This window comes from Dendrobates tinctorius, unplaced genomic scaffold (genome assembly GCF_039654945.1).
Source record: "Dendrobates tinctorius isolate UK_male_01 unplaced genomic scaffold, ASM3965494v1 ptg000011l, whole genome shotgun sequence".
NCBI lineage: Eukaryota > Metazoa > Chordata > Amphibia > Anura > Dendrobatidae > Dendrobates > Dendrobates tinctorius.
The window spans coordinates 52,760,632-52,773,759 of record NW_027361679.1 but is presented as its reverse complement, the minus strand read 5'-3'; the positions used below and the strand labels follow the sequence as shown (position 1 = coordinate 52,773,759).

Sequence of the window (13,128 nt, the reverse complement as noted above, 5' to 3'; positions counted from 1 at the left end):
TAACCATGTTTGGAATAGTGTTGGGCTAATATTCGAGTGTGTATTCTTGACTTTGTTCATAACCCTCTAGGGATTATCAGCAGCCCCCTATACTACTAAAGCTGCGAATATAGTTTAAACCTACCCAGCACGCCTATGTGCTGCTGTATATGTATGTGTATATATGTGTGTGTGTGTGTGTATGTATGTATGTATATATATATATAATTTTTTTTTCAAGCAATAAAAAGACAGTCAATTAGGAGAGCCAGCTATGCGTGGCTTGGGGTATAAGATGCAGCTCCAGTCGGGTGCCTCAGAAGAGGAAGGAAAATTGCAGAGCTTGGTGACCCGGTCCAAAGGAGCGCAAGGAAGGAAAATGAGAATATTAGCAATTCTTCTTTTTATTTAGTAATCCACAATGCGTTAAGTTCTGTCTTCCTCAGGTGGCAGTATATTGCCACCTGAGGAAAACAACTTATCTGTCGAAATGCGTTGTAGATTACTAAATAAAAAGAAGAATTGCTAATATTCTCATTTTCCTTCCTTGCGCTCCTTTGGACCGGGTCACCAAGCTCTGCAACTTATTTTTTTTTTTTTTTACATTTTATAATAAATACTTTAATAAAGGTTAAATTTTATCCTCAAACTTTTCTTCAATATATCTTTTTTCTTGACCCCGTCCTGGTATATACAGTATATGTTTCCCATCCTGGTATATATGACCTCCATATGGGTATATATTTTCCCCATCCAGGCCTGGTATACATATGGGTCCCATCCTGGAACAGTGGTTTGCGAAGGTATTCACTTACCTTGGCTTTTTACTTATTTTGTTACGTTACAACCTGTGTTTAAATATCTTTGTAATCCGTTTTGTGTGTGATGCATCAAATAGTCTAAATAGTCTAAGTTGGTGAAGTGAAAAAAAAATATAGGCATAAATAAAATTTACGGGATCAAATACCTTAAAATTGGCTTGTGCATTTGCTATGAAGGCTCTACAAATTTCTGGTGCAAGCAATTACCTCTATAAGTCACATGCTTAGTGAAAGGACGTCCACCTATGTGCAATCTAAGCGTCACATGGTCTGCCAGTATATAGACACCTCTTGTGAAAGGCCACAGAAGCTGCAACACCATTAAGCAAGAGGCACCACTCAACAAACCACACCTTGAAGACCAAAGAGATCTCCGAACAAGTCAGGGACAAATTTGTTGAAAAATACAAGTCAGGATTGGGTTATAAAAAAATATCCCAATCTCTGATGATCCACTGGAGCACCATCAAATCCATCATCATCAAATGGAAAGAACATGGTACCACAACAAACCTGCCAAGAGATAATCACCCACCAAAACTCTCAGCCCAGGCAAGGAGGGCACTAATCAAAGAGGCAGCACATAGACCAAAGGTAACCCTGAAATAGCTGCAGACTGAAGTATCTGCCTATACAACCACAATGAGTAGTACACTCCATAGCGGTGGCCTTTATGGAAGAGTGAGCAGAAAAAAGCATTTACTTGCACAAAAAATTGTAAGGCTTTTTTGAGTTTGTCAAAAGACTTGTGGGAGACTCCCGAAATGTATGGACTACGGTATATTGTTGACATCAGATGAGACCAAAGTTGAATCTTTTTGGCCACCAAGGTAAATGCTATGTCTGGCACCAAACTAACACAGCTCATCACTCCAAGAACATCACGTGGTGGTGGCAACATTATGCTGTTGGGATGTTTTTCTGCAGCAGGAATAGGGAAAATGGTTCGAGTCGAGGGGTAGATGGATAGTATGAAATATAGTGATATTCTTGAGCAAAACCTGTTTCAGTTTGTAAGTGATTTGAGACTCGGACGAATACAAGGACCCAAAACATACTGCTAAATCAAAACTCGAGTGGTTTAAGGGGAAATGTGTAAATGTTTTGGAGTAATCTAGTCAAAGCCCAGATCTTAATACAATTGAGAATCTGTGGTCAGACTTGCAGACTGCTGTTCACCAGAGGAAACCATCTAACGTGAAGGAACTGGAGCAGTTTTGCCATGAAAAATGGGCAAAAATCCCAGTGGCAAGATGTGGAAAGCTCATAGAGACTTGTCCAAAGCGAACTTCAGCTGTAATTGCCACAAAAGGAGGCTGTGCAAAGTACTGATTTTAGGGGGTGAATAGTTATGCACACTGAAGTTCTCAGTTATTTTGTCTTATTTGTTTGCTTCACAATAAAAAGAAGACCAAATGTACACAGTTGTAGGTATGTTCTTTAGACTGCTCATACCTCAAGAAAAACCCTTGCCCCTTTTCCCCAACGCAAAGAAAGAATCCAGTCATTAACGAAAATATATCTTTAATGGAGAGTAACACATTTGCAATAACTCTCATCTCAAAAACCCATTGCTCTGAATTAATTAAACACCGGAAGCTGTGGTTGATATGCCACCGGACTCCCGGCACATGTTAACCCGACTTATCCTTCCGCCAACCGCTGCGACTTTCATTACCTTGAATAATAAACATCCAAACCATCAATACCAGAATCTGTGGGTGATATGCCACCGGACTCCCGGCACATGTTAACCCGACTTATTCTTCCGCCAACTGCTGCGACTTTCATTACCTTGAATAATAAACATCCAAACCATCAATACCGGAAGCTGTGGGTGATATGCCGCTGGACTCCCAGCACATGTTATCCTGACTTAATAATAAACATCCAAACCATCAACCATCAAATTACCTCAATAACAAAAGAAGAAAAACAAAAGAAAGGGAAGGGAGGGTGGGAAGCTCCTTGCTCCCTGGTTCAAAAGAGGCCCAGCAGCCTCAGGCCCCACCTTATATACCCCTTAGGGGGAGGAGGAATGATCCACATACAAAAATTAAAGGGGGGGTGGAGTTTTTGCTTCCTTTAGCCCTTTCCCTGCGCCTAGGAAAAGAGGGCAATGCACATTAAACCCACAGGCTGATCAGTCAGGGGCCCCCGGCAAATAAACCCGGGTTCCCTCAGACTGCTCATACCTCAAGAAAAACCCTTGCCCCTTTTCCCCAACGCAAGGAAAGAATCCAGTCATTAACGAAAACATATCTTTAATGGAGGGTAACACATTTACAATAACTCTCATCTTCTCAAAAACCCATTGTTGGAGGGGTAAGGTTGCAGCTCTGGATTAATTAAACACCGAAAGCTGTGGGTGATATGCCACCGGACTCCCGGCACATGTTAACCCGACTTATTCTTCCGCCAAGGAGTAGCGAGACTGAGTAGAGCTACGACCCCCCCACACAGAACAAATAGTGCCTTTTGACTACCATCTTGTAAACCTGAAAGAAAATCTGTCCAAGCCAAATATCCATTACATCCGTTGAGATATTCGGTGATTTACTGTATAGCTCTCCGAGAACATTCGATACAAGCCCACTCTCGAGCACCGCGACACACCACCCTGGGGATTATTACTGACCAAACTATTACGAGTTGGGAGAAAAACCCGGAACTTTATCAATATCCGCTCGCATTAGTGTGAGAAGCTCCGTCAGTTGCACCTAAATCGTTTTCCCCCGCATGCAGCACCAAGACAACTGTGGAGGCCGTCAATCTAGAGATGTGAACCACTTCAATCACCACTTGCGACCATGTTAGCCCTCGAATGCCTTTCCAATTCACATCGGCATTGAAGAAACCAAGCGATCTCCCACCAGGACGCAACTTCACCCTCAGTTCGGCCCACCAGACATAAGAATGACCCAAAATCCATACACTTGGTCTTGCACCACCTATAATGAGAAAATTGAAATTCAACTGTACATTAATTAATATGACATTAGTAACTCTGGCCTTATGTAATGAAAAACACGTGGAACGCCACCTGCGTATTCTATGATTTCCTCAACCGTGAAAACCCACCCGAGCCGCTACCGTCGCTGCACCAATTCTGAAAGAATGGGTACAAAAAAATCCCCCGATGGAAGACCCAAACCTATAAAAATTTAGACACTTGACTGTCAAGAAATGAAATCTGATTTACGGGGACCCGTCAGTCATGCGCAAAAATGCTTGGCTGTCTGGCCTGAACGCCAAGTACTGAGTAATCAGTTTAATAGGGCACACCGGGCCTGAATGAAAAGTAAAGGAAACCATGCTCCCTTAACTGTGATTAGTTTTTGAACGCTGAATACGAACACGAATACCACCATTGCAAAACGATACATCTTTATGCTGCAATCCCCCTTTGTATACGAGCCGAAGGTGCAGCCACTCACTAATAAGCAATGCCCCAAAAACTGCAATCCTGAATGCCGCAGAAAATAGAGCAGATACACCCTGGGAGCTACAAATCGTATTTGTGCTATTAATAATTCTGACCAACTGAGAAAAAGAGATTGGCTGTCTAAGAAAATTAAGATTTTTTTTTTTTTTTTTCTTGTGTAATTTCCCCAACCCTTAATAGCCTGATGTAAAATAAATTTTTTTTAGTGACATCTTCCCTTCCACGTATCTTGAACTGAAAGGACAACCCTGCTAACTTGTTTGTTCCTGGCAACCGCTGCCGAGGAACCGCGAATGTGTGTGCTCCAAATAAATCTCTATCACTTCCAACCTTGCCTCGTTAGAGGATCCACCGGGAGACTTCTTGCAAAAACCCACCACTCCTGCCACGCCTTACCATATGCTGACCACGTTGCCGAAGCCACCGACAACCTGACCAATGGCATTAAGTGACTTCCGGAATTTTCCACCGGTATCCTGGACACTGAATTCCTTGTTGCCTATCCGATGGGCGAGATCTTGAAATCAAAACTTAAAAAGGGGCATAAGCAATAGCATTTTTACTACTTGGTACATGCCGCGATCAGAACCAGATATTAAAATGCCAGCACCTCAATACCAGGAAACAAATCAACTTTTTGACAGGAATAGAAGATGACGACAAATGATCTATTGTCTGAACCACTCTTTCATTGTCAGACCAAAAGCAAATGCATGAATTGACCAACTGATCACAACTCCACACTGCCACCACCAAAAGGAAAAACTCAAGAAAAGTAAATTTCTTTGTTCAACCATTTTGAAGCCAGTTAAGCAGCCAATGTCCTGCACACACTGATCCCACAGGATGAACAAAGACTGACAGACCCGGCAGAGTCTAAAATAATGAAATATCCTAACTCGCCCTTTCTTCCCTTTGAAAGGCAGTGCAATCATGATAATTCAACAAAAAAACCTCCACACTTGCAGATCTTCATTCAAACGAAGACCAAGCCGAATCATATGATGAGGAGCTTGGCACCCCGCGTGGCAATCGCCAGCCGGTGAGAAAAATACCTGCCCATAGGCATAACACGTCACGCAAATGCCAATAAAACCAGCAGGGATTGCATTTGTATACAGCGTCACATTTTTTTTTTTTTTTTATAGAAATGAAAACATCAATCAAACCTAACAAATCGTCAATAAGTCATGGGGCAAATGGAACACAATATTAACCGAATCAATCTTAATGCCAAGAAAAACAAAGGCGAGTAGACGGACAAACCGCTTCTACTCCGATAACTGTACCCCAAATACTTTCATTACTCCCGGAAACTGTCCTAAACTTTTTTTTTTTTTGCAACTCTCTGACTCTGCTGGCCCTACAAAAAAGGAAATCGTCCCAATAATGAGTCACCCATCGCGATCCTGTTTCCCATATTAACCACCATTCGCGGAAACTACTAATAATTCGAAATATCTGCATAAATAACACAACCCATGGGAAGGCAAGTGTCATAATAATGGATACATCCACAAAACAACCTAGCAACTGATAATAATCAAGAGAAACTGAAAGAAGACGAAAAAACGGAAGCGATATCCGATTTTGCCATCAATGCACCATGCCCTGCCTGATGCAACAGCCTCACTGCCTGATCAAAAGAAGCATATGCCACTGAAGCCTCTTTCACACTAATGCCATCATTCACCAAGTGACCCTATGGGTGCAACAAGTGATGTATCAGTCTGAACGCACCAGTTTTTTTTTTGTTTTGTTTTTTTTAATTAATGACACCTAACAGGGCTACCCTGAGGTTGAAAAAAGGTGGGGAAGGAAAAGGCCCATCATGTGACCTATAGAGACTTCCTTTTCAATTTTATTTGGCAAAACTAACGGGGGCTCCTTAGCCGATTTTAAATATCAGAAAAAACAACTAGCTTTTGGAAAATTTAAACAGTATGAAGCAACTATATGTGAACCCCACTCGCAACTCAGCTGCCGCCACTTTATTGTGGTATTTGCTATCCACCGTTCCATCACAGGGTCCTTGCTCTCATGCTGAGGGTTTTGCCTCATGATCATAGCCTTTTAGTGAGGGCAGGAACATTTTGCCGCTACTTACAAAACGCCGCAAAACAAGCATTATTACTTATACATGCATAATCCCTAGTATCTGCAGTGGCAATCATTGAACACACTGCTGCCTGTCCACCGAGCCTTGCTCTGACTAGGGGGAACAGCTGATATCCCAGCAGGTGCTGGGCATGACTGACCTGCTCCATCAGAGGACGCCAGCAAACCTTCCTTGCTGCTGTGAGAAAAAACCAAGGGATCAAGAGACACACACAGAGGTTGAATTAACAACCAGGTCTGCACTGCAGCCCTCAGCAATGAGAAATTAAAAAGATACATCATTATTCCTGATGCTTGTGAAGTATTAAATAATGCAGCTGGCACCAGAGGTGTCAAATAAACTAAAGAGATTAGGTAGCTGATATACCTGGGAACTAGGAAAAAAATATCAGTTGCTGATTAGCATGAGGTAATTGTCTAGGGACATGTTGTGTGAAAACTGACTCACAACTAGAAACTAATGTGGTTAGGTGGGGGTTAACTACCGCAAGTAGATTATCTGTAGCCACCATGTCCACTAACAAAACGCTCCCCACTAGTCTGAGGTAAAAGTACTGGCTGCTGAATAGCAGCACTACTACTCCCAGCATCATCCAATGAGGATGAACTGGCGCTATGTATGCCTCTCATATGACACAACTGAGCAGCCTCCTTGTTATATAAAATTAGGGCTAAAGCTGTGACAGGCGCTATACTCTGGGCTGACTGTGCTGCGCTCTGTGAGGCGACCTGGGGCTTCCTGGGCACAGGACCTGACAAGCCCTTGAACCGTGCTCAGCTATTTCCCGCCGCAACCTCCGTTCACTGGAAGCTGACTGACCCGACGGCACACTTGGACCCAGCTCCAGCAATAATGCTGCCAACCACCCACTCTTTCCCTGCAACCCTTTCTCTAATGACGTCTTCTAATGGTAAGGACATCCCTAACCTCAATTACCTCACGCACCTCTGTTAGTGTGAAAGCTCCTTGCTCCCAGGTTCAAAAGAGGCCCAGCAGCCTCAGGCCCCGCCTTATATACCCCTGAGGGGGAGGAGGAATGATCCACATACAAAATTTAAAGGGGGGTGGAGTTTTTGCTTCCTTTAACTTTTTCCCTGTGCCTAGGAAAAGAGGGCAATGCACATTAAACCCACAGGCTGATCAGTCAAGGGCCCCCGGCAAATAAAGCCGGGTTCCATCACATGAACTGATGCAAGCACTCAAAAAATCTGTGAAATTCCAGGTTGTGAGGTAGCAAAACTGTACTGTATATACAGTCATGGCCAAAGTGTTGGCACCTTTGAAATTGTTTCAGAAAATGAAGTATTTCTCCCCGAAAATTATTATTACACATGTTTTGCTATACACGTTCATTTCCTCTGTGTGTATTGGAACAACACAAAGAAACAGTGAAAAAAGGCAAATTGGTCATAATTTCACACTAAGGCCATGTGCACACGTTGCGGATTCTGCTGCGGATCTGCAGCGTTTCAGGTTCTGCGGGTCCGCAGCAGATTTAGGTGCGTTGTACATTACCATTGTTTTCAATGGTAAACTGAAAAACGCTCTGCACATGCTGCAGATTTTTCCACACGGATTTGCTGCGGGTTCAAATCCGCAGCATGTCAATTCTTTGTGCGGAATCCGCAGCGGTTTCACACCTTCTCCATTGTATAGGTGTTAAACCGCAGGCTAATCCGCAGGTAAACTGCAGGTCTTTTGACCTGAGAATTTACCTGCGAATTTTTCCAAATCTGCGCGGAAAAATTCGCAGGACCTAAAACTATGTGTGCACATAGCCTAAACCCCAAAAACAGTTGGCACCTTTCCAAAAGTGCAACTAAACAACTTTTTCAAAATGTGGCAAGTAACAAGTGTGGGCAATATCAAAATCACACCTGAAACCAGATGAAAAGGGTAGAAGTTGACTCAATCTTTCATTGTATATCAGTATGAGCCACACTAAGCATGGAGAACAGAAAGAGGAGAAGAGAACTGTCTGAAGACTTAATATATGTCTCCTATTTCTCCACTGTTCTTTAATGCAAAGAAAAAAAAATGATTCTACTCACCTTCCCTCAACTCCTCCGCCAGGCGGCATCCTCTTCGGCTGACATGTCTCTGCCATGTGCCTCTAGTCACTTTCATGCTGACTTCAGATGCTGCCCTCTGATTGACCAGCAGGATGTATTGCAGCACACGGACCCGATGGGTCTCTGCACCGCAGTACACTTAAACTGGATGAGAGTCCTGGGATGCACATTCAGCTGAAGTTTGCACTGGTGTCTACGGGCCTCTCACCTGCACAGGCGTGGTCGTGGAGGTTGCGCCCCTACTTAGAACAATGACAGCCTATGTGCACTGAACAGTTTGTGCTCAGTTTTGTGCTCAATGGAAGTATGGTTGGTCTGTCTAAACAAGCTATTAAACAACCCTCAATGAACAAACATGTAGACAATTAGTGGTAATTTTTGGTGACTTAACTTGACCACACAAATAATGAACTAAAGTGACTGTCCATTACTTGGAATAAATAGCCTGGGGAGATTGTGATAATGCAGTAATACGGAGGCCCTGTCCAAATGTTTAGAAACATAGATTATAGGCATACAACTAGTTTGTATGTTTTCCTGGTGTTTACCTGGATTTCTTCTGGTACTATTGTTAATGCTCACAAGACAAAAAAAATATGGCTATGTGATTTGTTTCCTGTGAAACTGACCCTTGGTTGTGTGTCTTTAATAGAAAAATGACATTGTGAACCTTATTGGGGACAGCAACTGATGTGAGTGATTACTGTACAGGATTGTGGAATATATTACTGCTGTATAAGCAACAGGCACTGAAAAGAAGTAATCATGTAATGTTTGTGGTTTTAACAGTTCATTGTAACTACTATACAAAGCTTATAGTAAAGTGTTACCAATCTCATCCCACGTCACGTACATCACTTGATCACTTATGTTGGGAGAAAAGACAATAATCAGGGCACTCACCAATGCTTAAAGAGTACCCGTTGTTTTAATTTTCATTTCATACATCAATCGAACGCATGAAAATAATTACGGTAACTTTGTAATATATCTTATTAGAGAAATCTGCTTCTTTCTCCTTGTGAACTGATCATTGATTTGCAAAATTCTCAATTAATGGATACAATCTGTATTTACAGTACAGACTATTACATTACTTATGATAAATAATATTAGTAATGCAGGGAGTAATTACCCATTTCAGTAATCTGTCCTGCCTCGACCGCGGCCACGTTCCCCAATGCGTGTTTCAAGTTAAATGTTGCTTCCTCATTACTGAGATGGAAGATGGCCTTTGCCACTCTCAGGATTGTATCTAGAGGGGAGGTGTTGAAGTGGGAGGAGCTAGATTCAGAGCTCCTCCCACCTCCAATTTGCATAGAATCATATAAGTAGCTCGTACCATCTCCTATTTCAATAATGGTGAAATCTTTCTTCACTGAATACAGATTTTACCTATGAATTGGGAATTTTGAATATGAAAGAACCGTTCTGGCAGAGAAAAAAAGCAGATTAAGCTGATAAAATGTTACATAGTTGCTTACTTTTATATGTACTACTAGCTGAAGAGCCCGGCGTAGCCTGGGCATAGTAACCAACTGTGGTTAGTTATAACAAATTATAATGATTATATTGCACATAAAAACCGTACATCTAATCCTATCCTGTGTGATACTGACTGCTGAGCCGTGTATCTAATCCTATTCTGTGTGATACTGTCTGCTGAGCTGTGTATCTAAGACTATTCTGTGTGATACTGTCTGCTGAGCCGTGTATCTAATCCTATCCTGTGTGATACTGCCTGCTGAGCCATGTGTCTAATCCTCTCCTGTGTGATACTGACTGCTGAGCTGTGTATCTCCTATCCTGTGTGATACTGATTGCTGAGCCATGTGTCTAATCCTATTCTGTGTGATACTGACTGCTGAGCTGTGTATATATTCTTATCCTGTGTGATACTGACCTAATCCTATCCTGTGTGATACTGGGCTCCCCCTCCAGTCTGTGTCAGAGGGTGGTCTGTGTTGGCGCGGTAATAAATTGTGTTATTTCCAGCTTTACAGAAGGACGATAACACCATAGAAATGATAAGAATAATAGGCCTCAGTTACAACAACTGTCTACAAAGAAAACTGTCGCTGATAGCAACCAATCACAGCTCATTTTTCATCTTTTAAACAGCTCTGGGACAGTGTGGCGAGTTTTGTGTTTTGACTTTTATGTGGCGAGGTTGGTGTATGTGTGGTGAAATATGTGCTGAGGGTGGGATATGTGTTGAAGCACGTCATAGTGTGGCGCATTTTGTGTGTGTGTTCATATCCCCGTGTGTGGTGAGTATCCCATGTCAGGGCCCCACCTTAGCAACTGTACGGTATATACTCTTTGGCGCCATGGCTCTCATTCTTTACGTCCCCCTTGTTCATATCTGGCAGCTGTCAATTTGCCTCCAACACTTTTCCTTTCACTTTTTCCCCATTATGTAGATAGGGGCAAAATTGTTTGTTGAATTGAAACGCGCGGGGTTAAAATTTTGCCTCACAATCACAACATAGCCTATGACGCTCCCGGGGTCCAGACGTGTGACTGTGCAAAATTTTGTGGCTGTAGCTGCGACGGTGCGGCTGCCAATACATACATACATACACACCCACATTAAGCTTTATATATTAGATTGATTTATGAAATAATAATTAAAACAATGTTTCCACTTTAACTTTGCTCCTTAATTTTTGCAGTAATATTTGAACGTGGAGAAACAAGAGTCTACAATCCATGATGTGACGCCTTGTGTGGGCTATAGGATGTGCGAAACAGCCATAGGTTCTTGTTTGTACACGTTCTAACGGTACTGCAATAATAAGGAATGAAGCTAAGCGTTGGTGAGTGCCCTGATAATCGTCTTTTCTCTTAAAATAAATGATTGGTATTTCTGGAATCAGTAATCAGTGAGCCCCCGAATGCTGCGGATCAGTGTGTCCATAAGGTGATTTTTACTAGATACATATACAACTATTAGTTCCAATGTTTTTCTAGATTTTTTACATTTTCACCTCAATGTATATGATCATTATTGATGAATAGCACTGCTTCTTATCAATAGCTGATTGCAAGGGAAGATATACTCCATTCATCGGCATGGGAGAATAAATAAATAGACCTTTAGGCTACGACCCTATAGTGACATCTCATGTATCTAACAACTTTGTCTTTTTTCCTTTCAGAAAGTGGCAAAGTGTCTGGATCTTACAGAGTGCGTGCTATTAACTATTGGGATGTTCCAGGACCATACAGTATTCCAGAAGAGTATACAGAATTATTTTAGAAGGGTTGAGAGATTAAGCAACCTTGAATATTATAAAAATAAGTTCCGCAAACCGCTGCCTTGAAATCTTAATTTACCATGCGGCAGCGTTCTAAACAAGTTCTGACAGTCCCAGCTGTGATTTATATGAGCGCTAATTCATGCCATGTAATGCTCATGTGGATGCAATAACTTCAGAGTGACGGCTACTACATGTTTGACCTTCAAAATTCAAGTCAATATGCCTTTTCCTAGCATCACTGACATTGTATGTTTCTGATACACATATATATACAGTATTAGTGTAAGAAAAAACTATAAGCCTGTGTTTACATTTGCATTGTGGTTGCCTTGATAATTAAAATCCACATTGCATAGGAAATGAGAGATACCTATGAACAGGAGCAAGTCGGGATCCACTCCATCTTCAAATAATCCCAATATAACATATATGGGGATCCATTAACAATTTCACTCCATACACCCATTCTATCAAGGAGATGACCTCATTCCAAAATGGGCCTATCTGTCTACATTCCCACATCATATGCATCAAATATTTACAATGCTTTCCCTTAACTGTTCGTCCTCTTTTTTCCTCCTATTCCCAACTTCGACAAATGTTATAGTCTGTCATTCTAGAACTGCTCTGAAAATTGTCCCCTCTGGAATGTTAGGATTTGGGTTTAGGGTGGGTTAGAGAATTGAAATTGTGATACTTTGTCTATGTTTTATACTATGGAATTATTATGTCATTCATGTTACTTGAAAGATGGAAAATCTGTATTTGGAATTTTTTCAATAAAAATGATTTGATTTAAAAAAAAGAAAAGAAACCACATTGCAGTGCTGACCCAGTGCACTTGCGACACATGATGTGCTTACTCGCCGTAGGTTACATCAAGGCGCCCGTCTTAGTTTCAGGGAAATATCGCTGTATACTGAGCATTAGTGTAGAAATATATATGCAAGGAAGGGTAGATACTATGAGAAAAGTAAATATTTTTATTTTAACCCAGTTTGACTTTAGTCTAGCCTATTGGGCATCCGTATAAGAAATACACGTGACATTGTGGGGAAGTTTTTATAATTATTAAAATAAACCCACTAGGGCAGGGGTGTACAATCTTCAGCCCAGGGGCCACATTGCAGCCTGCAATAGCATTTTGTGCAGCCCTCAGCCATCTCTGACACCTCGGTGTTCAGTAACTCATAAACTATGGGGACAGCTGCACTCATTGTACGGACATCTTGACTCCTTTTTTTCTGGAGTGCTAACTAGTGGAGTAGAAAGTCCTATTTGTCTGCAAGAATGGAAATTCCAGAAATTGTACCCCCCACATAGGGGGGGCATATATAGATTATAGCATATATAGTACTATTGGTATATACCTCGGATTAGAGCGCCCCTTCAAGAAAATGACCTCCTGGACACCTTTCACTGAAATAGC

The 13,128-nt window shown here is 41.8% G+C and overlaps 1 protein-coding gene across 4 annotated transcripts in view; it reads left to right on the top strand.

The window, feature by feature from the left end:
- Positions 1–12,516, top strand: part of IDUA (alpha-L-iduronidase) — a 214,126-nt gene extending 201,610 nt beyond the window's left edge. For all 4 annotated transcript variants that reach the window (XM_073542233.1, XM_073542224.1, XM_073542251.1 and 1 more), the window contains one exon: positions 11,598–12,516. In XM_073542233.1, coding sequence (XP_073398334.1) covers positions 11,598–11,698 — 101 coding nt within the window. In that variant the 3' untranslated portion in view covers positions 11,699–12,516. The remainder of the gene's footprint in view (positions 1–11,597) is intronic.
- The last annotated feature ends 612 nt before the right edge of the window (positions 12,517–13,128 follow it).